This window comes from Fringilla coelebs (genome assembly GCF_963513975.1).
Source record: "Fringilla coelebs genome assembly, chromosome: 9".
In the NCBI taxonomy this organism is placed as follows: domain Eukaryota; kingdom Metazoa; phylum Chordata; class Aves; order Passeriformes; family Fringillidae; genus Fringilla; species Fringilla coelebs.
In genome coordinates, this window is record NC_140067.1 from 27,923,751 (window position 1) to 27,935,946 (window position 12,196).

Below are 12,196 nucleotides of genomic sequence, written 5' to 3' on the forward strand. Positions count from 1 at the left end.
CCCACCAGGATGAAATATTTATTGTGGCTCTGTTACCCTTGTTTTCTTGAAAATGAGTTTCACACTTCATTTGCAGGAGACATTTAGAGACTTCACATTGGGTTTTCCTCCTCACTGGGTGTGTGTGGCAGTGTGTGCGTGACCACTCCGGCCAGCCCCGCTCCTGCCTGATGGGGCTGCTGAGGTGGAGCATCCTGAGTGATGGATGAGTCTGTAGCCCTGCTGTGTGATAAATCAACAAGGAAAAAAAAAAAAAAAGGTCTGAAATCCAGCAAAGAGTTTAGCTCTGCAGGGCTGGCCCACCCGTGCCTGGTTGCATTGTGGCTGCTTGCTCTGCAGGGGTGAAAGGAGTGTGAGTAGCAACTGCAGGTGAGCTTTTCCCATGGCTTTATGGAAAAGTCAGTCCTGGACCTGATCCTGAAATGCCTCCACTTGGATTTACCACAAACAGGGGGGTTTGGGTCAGATGCTGTGCCCTGTGTTTGACCCCAGAGCCAGCTGTGGCCCCAGCTTTCCCTGGTGTGTGCAACCATGGGGCTGGGGTCCAGGATCCCAATGGATGGGCCATCTCTGAGAGATGGATTCCTGGTGGCTTGGAAAGCAGAGCTGTGGCTGGGTGACCCTGTCCATCCCATGGGGTGTCTGCTTCCAGATGGGCTGTCCTCCCACAGCACGCTGTCACCATCATTGTGGGTATTGGGGTGTCTGAACTGCAGAGCAGGAAAGAGAACCCATGGCTTTCCCATTCCTGCAAGGGGCAACTTTTCAGGAGGAGAGACCCTCAGGTCAATGTGAGAGGATTCACTCTGGTGAGTGAGGGGGGCAGGAGGGGCTTCTCAGCTTGTGTCCTGAGGATGGGGATCTCTGGAGGTCAGAGTGGCTGTAAGCCCTTGTTGCCATGGGTGGTGTGGCTGCCCCTGGGTCTGCAATCCCACTGGGAAGGATGAGGTACATGGGCTCCTTGTGGGTGGTGTCAGATTCCCTGGGTTGCCAGTGGTGGGGTTTGGGCTGGCTCCCCTCCAGGCTGGCTGGTTTTCAGCCTGGCCACTTCGTGGTGCCCTCAGGATGGGAGGAGCAGCTCATCCCTGTGACATGTCCACCTCTTCTCTGCCAGGGTGACCTGCAGTGGCTCCTATGCAAATCCCACCCTGCTCCTGCTATTGCTTCCTTGGAAGCCCACGGGGAGGTTACAAACATTTGTGTTCCCAAGGTTAGAAAATGATCACCCAGAGGCCCTGGAGATGGGCATCCAAGCTCTGGGCATCCAAGCTCTGGGCATGTCATGTCTCCTCCCCAGAGCTCAGGGATGAGCAGCTGGTAGCAGCTGCCACACTGGGGAGACAGAGGCAAATGAAGAGAAGATCAGAGAGTTTTCTGGGTTGTTTTTTGGATTCTGATCACAAAGCCTCACTTCCAGAGCCAGCAGCTGGCCCTGATGTCTGGCCCCAAAAAGAGACAGTCTGTCTGCCTTGTGCTTTCGGGGAGGCTCCGAGAGCCCTCCCGACTGTAGTACTGGTGCACGTGGGAGGCTCCTCTCTCTGTATTGCTGCCTGAATGCAATTAGGCTTTAATGAGTCATTAAAATAAATCTCTGTTTCTACTCCAAGCAAACATGCTGGGGGGATGCTGACAGTCAGAGCAGCAGGTCTTGCATCATGAGGAGGAATAGGTTGCTCTTCCCCGTGCCTTCCTCCCCTGGGCTGGCACCCCCATCTCCCTTTCCCTTGGAAAAAAAGACATTTCCCAAGCATCATGCAGATTCACAGCTCCTGTGAGAGTGGAATTAAACTATGACCAGCCCTAGGGTTGGGGTTTTTGCTGGAGGAGCTGTGATCTGGGGGGTTGTCTGTTCCCTGGTGCCAAAGGGCACCTGGCCAGCTGGAAGTGGGCAGAGATGTCCCTGGTTTGTTAGAGATGTTGATGGCCATGTCCTCTTTAACCCTTACCTGGATCTGGTAGGCAACTGGAAGAGATCTCAGCTGGCCCCGTGGCTGGATGGAGATGATTGTGAGGCAAGCAGCAAAATGTGAAAGGGAAAGTGCAGTGATTCACCGATAGGGATCCACGTAGTTTTCCTAACTGTAATGTAAGTGGGATTTACAGACCACCTGAGCCAAGAGGGGTGGTGGTGGCCCCTCACCTTATGGGCAAACACAAGACTCATCTCCTGTCATTCCTCTTAACTGGCAAACAGTGCAATTACCCCTAATGATGTCTGTGCTAATTGAATCCCTCCACAGTGGCTGTCTAGCTGGCACACTTGCAGGCAGGAGGGCAGATGCTGGCAGGACACAGAGGGACATCCCCTGCGTGTCCCAGAGGAGCAGCACCTTTCAAACGCCTGTCACTGTTTCAGCCAGCAGTCCCCAGGCTGCAGGAGGGCACGGGTTAAACCCAGGGGGTGAGACAGAGAATTTATTTTGTGTTTTATTTTAGCAAAACACGTAAATTGGGTGACGCTGCGGCACAACGGATCCGCCCTGGTGTGCCCTGCCAGAGGGACTGGAGCTGATGGGATTACAGAGGCTCCAGCCTCATCCAGAGCTTTTCCCCTGGGCTTTGCTTTCGGGAGCAGAGCTTGCTGCTGCTACATGGAAAGGTTTTGCACAAGTTGTGTTTCATGTGGCAGGCTGGGAGGAACTGGGATAGGGCAGCAAGGACAGATCCGTGTGGAACTGGGAAACTGGGGAAAGAGTTTTCATGGGAATAGTAGAAATGAGGTGAGATGGCATCGATGTCCAGGGCAAGAAGGGTGACAATGAAGTGGTGCCTTGGAGAGGAAGTTGTTCTAGGGAAGCTGCTGAGAAACTGGCTTAATGGAAAAAAAATCTTTGGAGGGAAACTCACTGCTCTGCTCGGCTGGATCTTGTCAGGGATGCTCTGTGGGGTTTCTCTGAACAATGCTTCTGGGATTGATGCTCCTCTTCCACTGTGCCTGGGATGAAGATGTGTTTGGTGTCCCTGAGTCCTGGTGATTCCTGGTGGAATCCCCCCCCACTGGAGAGCAGAGCATGCACCTTCCTGTGGGGGAGGAGCAAGACAATCAAACCAGGGAGAAGATCCACAGAGTGTGTTTGCAGCCCCCAGAGAATGGAGGGATTTGGCCGAGGTCATCGTGTCCTTGCCCTGATGGGAAGAGCCCACCGGCGTGCGAGGTTGAAGGTTTCATCTTAAAGCAATGAGAGTGCTGGAGAGACCTGCCCAGGGCTGGGAATGAACAGTGGAGCATCCTTGATGGGAGGCTGGCTCCATCACACTGCTGGGGAGGGTGCTGGGAATGCTGGCTGGTGATGGGGAATACCTCTGCTGTGTTGGTGCCTTGACACAGGGTTAAATCAGTCATGGGATACCCAGAGCAGTGCAAGGTGCTGGAATCAGGGTGGAAGCAAATAAGCTTTCCTGCTCCTTTTCTACCTCACAAGGATCCATGTCTTTTGCTGGATGTTGTAAGCGCCCATTGTGACAGGGGCAACGTGGGGTGCAAGTAAGATCCAGGTCCTTGCTCTCCAGGTCTGTGTCCTCCAGGGATCCACAGTGCAGCAGGATCCAGCCTGGGCTCTGGCTCTCCTCAGGCCGTGGCCATAGGCAAGGTCCAGAGCTTTTAGCACACGTGTGTGGGAAAACTCTCCAGCTTTTTGGCGAGGGTCAGTCTCACCTGGGACACACCCAGTATCCTGGCTTGCTCCATTGCCGGCTGCTGCAGCTGCTCCTCACGGGAACGTGTGGGTGCTGGGAGGGACGGTGCCTGCAGCAGGGATGCTGGCCAGGTGCTGCCTGTGGGGATCTGACGTGCAGGATAATCTCAAAAGCCTTTCTCTGTGTGACCTGGCTTCATGCCACCGGTTTTGTCCCTGGTTATTTTGGGAGCGCGGCGGAGCGGCTCCCCAGCACACGTTCCTGGCCTCTGCCACGCGGAGCTTTTGCCAGGAGCTGCCCCGGGAGGAGCCCTGGGCACAGCGGCCGGAGATGAGCCGTGTGGATATTCCCATCCTGCATCCCGCTCTGAGCTGCCCACGTCTGACGCCTTCCCTGTGTCCGGGGCTGCTCACCACCCTTCCCGGGACTGCGTCCGCCCAGCCTGGCTCTGGGCTGGGCTGCCTGGGAGCCGGCTGAGCAAACCCAGCGGGTAGGAGACGGGTGGGGGGATGAGGAGGGAGCTGCCATTCTCCAGCGCTGGGTTTTAAGCCGCCCTGCAATGAGGAGGAGCTGCAAATGGCGTTGTAATTAGACAGAAACTTGCCTTGATCCAGGTGTAGCCCTGGCTGAGCCCACGGGGTTGATGTCTCTGTGTGTTTTTGGGGACAGGGCGGGGTGACAGTCCCTTCTGTGCCCCTGTGTCGTATCCCTGGCTGCAGTTAATCCACGCAGGCGGGATCTGAATAGTTGCTTAAGGAGATAAAGGGCAGATGAGATGCCCAAGTAACGAGATACCAGGATAATCCCTGCCTGAGACGTCCCAGCCTGCAAAGCTGCCCTTCCTCCAGGAGTCTGAGGAGTGCTGGGAGGTCTCCCAGGGAGAGGAATGCAGATGTGCCAGCTGGTCCCAGGATGTGCCAGGGCTTCACACACCTGGACAGAGGTCGGAGGGGCACGCTTGGTCCTTGGTGGCTGTAAAGACAAATTGCTGTTGGCAGGGAAGTTCTCCTGGGCACCCACAGGGCAGGATGAGGCCTGGTGTGGGAGGCAGTGAACCTGGGTGGTCAAGAAGGTGGTTTTTGGTTGAGTTTGATGGCCAGAAGAAGGGATCTCCTGGGCTTAGAGGGTCAGGAGCATAGTGTTACAGCAGGAGTGCAGCCCTTCCGCCCACCTGGGAGCTGGGGTCTGGCTGGTAACTTCCACCATTGAAGGTGTTTGATTTTTTAAAATTGAGATTAATATCTTGCCTTTTCCACAAAGCTTTTGCAAGAAAAGAGCTGGTTTCACATCCTTGGCATTTTGTCTATCCCATTCCTGGGCTGGGAAGAGGCAGTGGGGAGCCTTGGGGAGCTGGTCCAAGTGGTGGAGGGAAAGCAAGGGCAGACTTACAGCAGGGCACAGAATTTTTGGTTTTGATGACTGACTGTGACTCACTGGAGCCTCAGCTGGGGGACAGTGTCACCTCTGCAACCTGGCTGCCCTTGTGGTAGCCGGGAGCAGGGTGTTGGCTGCAGCAAAACTGCTGGGAAAACCCCACGTGGCTCAAGGCACCAAAGGCATCACAGCAGGAAAAAGCTTGGGCAGGAAATGAGCCACATAAAACATCCTTTCTGCTGGGAAAAACCTTATCTGGAGTTCTCTGCAGCAGGCAGAAATAAAAGTTTTCCCAATTGCTGCTGTGATTTCTGTCTGCAGACTGGTCCGGACTCCAGTGTAACTCCAGCAGAACCAGCAGCAGGTTCAGCTGATTGAGCTTCACAGTGACCCAGGGCAGGAAGCCTAGGGGCGAGCACTGGGACCAGAGGGAAGCTCTTGGGGGGCTGCCAGCTGCATCCCACCACACTGCCATTGCTCTGGGTAAAATTAATTTCATTTGGCTCAGCTCGTTTGTGTAGTGGGCTCTCCTTGGCTGTGCCCCCCCCATGGCTTGGTTTGTGCCCTCATGCTTTGAAGTACAGAGCACCTGACATGCAGGGAGTTTGGGGGACCCCAGCCTTGCCTGAGCACCCATCCTGCCCCGAGGCTGGGGGTTTGCAGCAGAGGGTTGATCCCCCTGAATCTTGCTGGGCTGGGTCCGTGCGGGGCAGGTCGCAGCTGCCTGGGAGCTGCCCTGTTGCTTGCTGCCATAATCTGTTTTGAAAAGGAGGCCCCTGATGCTGGTTTTTTCCAATTAGGCCCTGGGAGATGACTCTGGTGAGGCAGCGGCCGGGCTAATTTACCAGGCAGACATTTCATTGAATTATCCCGTGAGCTGCAGAGCAAAACCAGGAGAGCAGAGCTTGGGTTAGGGCAGGACTTGTGACAATGTTTGGCACGATGCTCTTGGTATATAACCGTGCCTGTCCCAGCCTGAACCTGCTCCCGAGCTCTGGTGGGAGTGCTTGACCCCTGCCGTGTGTCAGGGATGAGCAGAGGCGGTGGGGACACCCGTGCTGAGTAAGGATGGCAGTGTCTCGGCTGGGCTGGGAGTGCTGCCTGCTGGCAAAAGCCTCGCCATGGACTTGCAAACCGTGTAAATCTGCAACGGATGTCATTGAAGGAGAACAAATATAGAAGCCTGGGATGCCACTCGTTCCCGGAGTCACTTTTCATGCCCTAACTTTGAGCCGTGAGGCAACATCAATTAAAGAAAATGTATCTCTGCAGCCAGCGGAGGAGTTCGATAGAGCCACGGACCCGCCCTCCGCCCCCCCCCCCCTCCGCCCCCCCCCCCCGAGCGCCGGGGACAGAGCGACATCGCTCCGATCGCTCCCCGAAAGGAAAGGCAGGGAGTACGGCAGCGCAGCTCGTGTAAATCCTGGTTTTGTTCCCATGATCTGTGTGCTCACGCTCCCCGTGCCTGTCCCGAGGCACCCGGGAGCGGGTGAGCAGCGAGTGGCAAGGCATCTGCTCGACCTGGGATATTTAAATATTTAAATAACTCTCGACTCCCTTTTTAGAGCCAGAAGGAGAAATGGGACTGTGCCTCGGGGAATTGGATTTGTGCATCCCCCTGGGATGCCGATGTGTCCTATCCCGCCCCGGGACAGCTCACCTCACAGTGCAGACTGGGATTTACAGGATCCATAAAAATGAACGGCCTTCTGTTGGGATGGAGTGGTGGGGCTGTGTGGAGCTGAGCCAGGGAAGCCCAAAATGCTCCTTTCCCAGCAGGCTGGGATGTGCTTGGGAAGGGTGGATGGAAAAGGGGTATGGGCTGGTTCCTGGTGGCAGAGATGTGAAAAGGCTGCTGTAGTTGTCCTGCCCCTTTCTGGACATACTGAATTTGTAATTCCCAAAACCCCAGTTACTCCTGAGACTGTGGCTCTTGCTCCTTCCCTGCGAGGTGTTACATTCCCTTCTTCATCCATGCAGGAGAGAACTGTGGGCTCGAGAAAGCTATTTTATAGTCACAAATGTGGTAGGAAATGAATTTCTGTGCTGCTGGTTGGTTGGGTTTGGGGAAGGGGAGAAGGGCAGGAACTTCCTCCTCTTAAAAAACACCCCCTCCAAAGAGAAGAGGAAAGGCAGCGCTTCTCTTGTGCTTCATTTTCATTTTTGCCTTTGTTTAACATTCACTTTTTTAATAAGGAAGAGCTCAGTTCCTGAGCGGGGCTAAGTGAAATGCTGACCCCAGCATTCCCAGAAATGGGAGCACCAGAGAGGGGGCATGAGGAAATCCAGCTATCCTCTGAGACCTGAGTGTCTCAGAGGTGACCAAAAGAACCCCAAGGCCAGTCCCTCCTTACCCGGGGTCATTCTCCAGGCCTGCCTGCTCACTCCAATCCTTAGGCTAATTGGATGCTGCTCTCTGAGCTCTAAATCAAATCACAGCTCCCATGAAATGAAGTTTTCTGGATGTGAACAGCTGCCTGCATCATCCATCACCGCCCAGCTTGTGGCGTGTCCGTCTTGGGGTCATCAAAGGTCAGTGTTTGCCATTTTCAGCCGCACACTGCCACCTTCCCCTGTTAAGGAAGGCACCTGGGGAGGTGGCAACTGCACCGAAGGCTCCCTGTGTGTGTCTCCTCACACTCCTGGCAGCGGTTCAGGGTACAGTTTGGTAACAGGGAGCAGGAGCTGAGTGTGTTGGTCTCTATTATTAGCTCTGTGCTGGGTCTCCTGATGGATAGAGATATTAGCTGGGTTATGGACATATTGATTCCTTTGGGTTTTTTTTTTTCCTTTGTTTCGTGTGTGAGAGCAGCTCAAGGAGGAAATCCAATGCGTGCCCGCCTTTTGGCTTCCTACAGGAACTTGCCATGAGCTGAAAATCAGATTTGTGGCAGGCAGGATGTGCAAACCACCGCAGCAGAGTGAGGAGGGTGGGTGATTTTTTGGGGAGGAGGGTTCCACACTGTGCCTGCTGGGACGTGCAGCGGAGAGGGGCCAGGGCAGAGTTGGGAAGGTCTCTCCTGGAAGCTGCCACCTCTCTCTGTTAATTAGGGCCGCGTGGTGAGCGGGTAATTAGATCTCCTCAGCTGCAACGGGCTGGCACTTGGGCCCTATCAATTATCCCTGCTCTGGACGAGGCACAGAGGGACACGGGGGCCAGTAATGAAATGCGGCTGCGCTGCTATCGGCGGGGGTGATGGGGCCGTGGCTGCACCCAGTTGTGAAAAACATGTATTATATGATTGGCTTTTCACAAATATTCAAATGAATATTATATGTGTTATGTTAGAAAGTGGTGCTGTATTCATTTTCTTAAGTAGTGTGTTAAATATAGTTTTAGGTTATAACATAATGTTGAAACAGAAACTATGCTATGTGAGATACTTTTTTTAAAGAAAGGACTCGAACTGAGATAGCAGCCACAGGACACCTGAATCCTTCAGAGAAAGAGAATTTATTGCTCTCTTATCGAGTTCTTCCTGCCTCACTCAGTCCTGAAGATGCTGTTGGGATTAAGAGTAAGAAGGTGACACTGCCCAGACAGAATCTTGTGTTTGAATGGAATTTATGCATCATGTATGAGCTGTATGAATATGCAACAGGCTGTTGCTTTTAAGGGTTAATCCTCTGTTAACGTGAGTCCATTTTTGGGCTTATTTTGCCCAGAAAGAGGTACCTGGACTGTCAGTAACTCTTTGTTTTTATTGTCTCATTGTCCTAAATCCTAATTGTCCAAAGTTTTATCACTCTAATTATATTACTATTTTTATAACCATTTTGTTATTATTAAACTTTAAAAATTTTAAAAACAAGTGATTGGCGTTTTTCACACGCTTCTTGCTACAAGTCCCCAGTTTTGGTGAAATGGCAGATTTGGGACATGGCATCAGCCTTTCCTGGCAGCTTGCTTTACCCACCTTTGCAGCACCCACCTTTCCTGACAGCCTGCCTAAAAAAAACCAATTTATTTAGCCCCACTGCGGTGACAGAGGTGGCATTGGTGGGGATGGGGACACTGGGCAGCCCCTTTGGGAAGGGGGATGAGATGACAGTGGAGTTTTTCTCCTTGTTCTCCCTCCCAGGGCCGCTGAGTCTCCCCGTGGCCATGTGGTGCTGCCTGACCCCACCGTCCGGCCCAGGGCCAGCGTGACTGCGACATCCTGCCTGTCCTTTTCCGGGTAGGTGTCCATGGGATGGGGTGGGATGGGGTGGAGGGGGATGCTGGGCCTTGCCTGTCCTGGAGGGGATTGAGGAGAGATTTCGTTTCCCAGTGGCACCTAAAACACCAGCGCGATGATGCATCCGCCTTCCTCGTAATAAATTTTAAAGTGGAAAAGGCCAAGTGCTGACTAAGCCAGGCCTGCGCCCTGTTCCTGCAGAGCTTGGGAAATGCCTCTTTCCCCTGCTTCAAATTAGAGAAAATGGCACGGGGGTGAAGCAGGGCTTCCCACACATCCCAAATCAAGGCAAATTCTTGGGAAATGGGGAAAGGCAGGCAGGTCAAGGGTTGCTGTCAGGCTGTGTCTAACCTCTCCCTCCACTTCTTCCAGGTCCAACGCCTCGGTCACTGAACGTGAGTATCCCCTGGGTGCCATGGCACAGGGATGGGGGTGGGGGCTGCTTGGTAAGTGTCTGACAGGCAGCCAGGGTGCCATTTTTGGAGTTCAGAGACTCCCCTTTGGCTTTGTCTGGTGAAAAGTCCAGGTTTGTTCCTGCATTTTGAAGCAGAAATTGGATTTTCTGCCAGAAGTGTGGAAAGCATCCTTTTGGCTCAGTAAGGGTGAGGTTTTGCCAGTGGGCTCTGGGGTGTTTGACAAAGACCCCAAGCCAGACCAGCAATAACAGTGTGATGCTGCATCTCAGGTGTCCCCTCACTAAGAGGAGAAGGAGGAGGATAATACTGGATGATGCTTTTCCCGCTGGGTAGAAGGGAATGAGGATGCAATATTTTGGGATGCCTTGTGGGCATCACGTCCATGATGTGATGACAAAACCAGGGAAGGTGAGTTTTGTGTCCCTGCCTTGCAGAGTTTGATGGAGAATCGGTCGGATGACAGCGGGAACTGTTGTTATCACCGGGGGAATCCTAGCGGCGGTGATCCTACTGTGCATCATTGCTGTGCTCTGCTACTGTAGGCTACAGGTGAGTGTCCTCTGCCTTGCCACTCCCACCTTGCACCTGGGCAACGGGCTCCCCAGGGCACTGGTCACAGCCCCAAGTCTCCCAGGGCTTAAAAGTGCTTGGACAATGCTCTGAGGCACATGGTGTGATTTTTGGGCTGTCCTGTGCAGGGCCAGGAGATGGACTTGATCCTTCCAGCTTGGGATATTTTAGCATTCTGTGCTCCCCAGGCCAAGGTGCTGCAGTAGGAAGGGTCTGGATGGATGTCCTTTCCTCCCCTAGGTGTGCGGGGTACTGCCCTGAGGCTTTTGAGGCTCTGCAGCACTTGCTAACTGAGGTGCAGGCTTGGCTGGGTTTGAAATACCAGATGGAGATTTTTATATATTTTTTTTTTCCCCTTGTAAATTAACCGAGGAGGCTTTCAACAACGGCTAGCTACAACCTCCTGCTCTTTAAAAGTTAATGTGAAGTCTGTGCTGTGCAGCAATGCCCGTGTGATGAAAAGCACAGCGCTTACTTGGAGCAGTTTTCAGCTGGCAGGATGAAATACCTTCCCCTTGCAAACCTCACAGAGGGATGAGGGTGAGCTCCCCAGCAGGTGCCTCCTGCAGCACGCTCAGGTCCAGGTTTTGTCTGGCTCCTGCTGCTTCCCAGGACGCAGGAATGATGGAGCAGATCAGCGAGAGGCCCCGGAGGGTTCCTCTGGCAGGGGGATGAGGGGAATGGGGATGGATGTGGCAGGGCCGCCCCACCGGCTGCTCCGCTTCCCCTCACACAACCCCTTCCCTCTCCTGCAGTACTACTGCTGCAAGAAAAATGACTCCGATGAGGAAGAGGAGGAGGAAGAGGAGGAGGAGGAGGAAGAGCCCGACCTGCCCACGCACTCGCACCTCGTCATGTGCAACGCCTGCAGCTCCCGCATGGTGGACGGGCAGGGCAGCCCCGCGCCGCCGCCCGGCGAGCTCAACCAGCACGGGGCTCACACCTACTGCCCGACGTGCTCCCCCTACGGCTCCCCCTTTTACATCCGGACTGCCGACATGGTGCGCAACGGGGGCGAGAGGGTCACCTACACCCCCGCGTGCTACAAGGAGATGGGGCCGCCCCTCAACATGGCCTCCCTGCAAAGCTACACGCTGAGCCGCCACGGCCTCCTCCGCGACGGCTTCCCCAACCCGCGGGCCATCAGCACGGAGGTGTAGTCACCATTGCCGCGAGCACAGGGTGCCCCCAGCTGGCGCCCGCTCCAGGGAAGGGGCTTTTCACTTGTTTTTGAGGAGAGGAGCCCGGAGCCCAGCCCGAGGCCAGCGCGGCCCTGCTGAGGCGCCCAGCACGGCCGAGCCTCGCGGGCCAGAAGGCGAGTGAGACCTCAAAGGGCAGCGCTGAACCGGCCACCTCCAAACCCATCATAAGTGTCATTATTATCTACTCTCTCTCCCAAAGGGACTTGTCTAACGAGGGCTATGTACAGTACAACCTAATTTAATTACCCCCGGCTCCCTGAGCCCAGTGAGGCCTTCGGTGTCCCCACACAGCCAGCCGAGGTGACGCCCGCTGCCTCCGGCGCACGGAGCAATGGGCTGATCATCCGGGGCCAGCTGCCGTCCCCCGTGAATCCCAGTGCCCAGCAGGGCATGGCAGCACTCCTCAGCCATGGGGAAGGGAAGAAGGGAAGATCCAGGTCATCCTGCTCCCCTCGTACTGCGTCAGCTGCCGCTAGCAGTTAGCTTTTCTTTTCAAGTGTAAGATAGAGCACCGTCTCCCACCTGCTTCGGTCTTTGCACGTGCTGAAGAAGTTCAGGACATGAATTTAGGTCACTGCCGGGGGAGGCAAAGCTCCTCGCAAAAGAGCTCACCCACGCCGACAGGCACAGGCCAGTCCTTCTGCGGCCAAAGCCCCCACCTCCTCTATTCTTCACAAGCTTTCTTAGGAACAATTTTAACTTGGACCCATGAATATGGCAAGATTTTACTTATGGGAAGAATTGAATTTCTAAATAACCGCAGTTTTGGTCACCTTCAGCTTTCAAAGCCCCACCCTGACAGCTCTGACAGCCAGAGGAA

The 12,196-nt window shown here is 54.4% G+C and overlaps 1 protein-coding gene across 1 annotated transcript; it reads left to right on the plus strand.

Annotated features, from left to right (window-relative positions):
- Positions 1 to 10,060: 10,060 nt before the first annotated feature.
- Positions 10,061 to 11,334, plus strand: FAM163A (family with sequence similarity 163 member A; the record flags this gene model as incomplete). Its single annotated transcript, XM_084211097.1, has 2 exons — positions 10,061 to 10,153; positions 10,930 to 11,334. The coding sequence occupies 2 exons, from the start codon at positions 10,061 to 10,063 to the stop codon at positions 11,332 to 11,334; spliced, it is 498 nt and encodes a 165-aa protein (XP_084067223.1).
- Between the last annotated feature and the right edge of the window lie 862 nt (positions 11,335 to 12,196).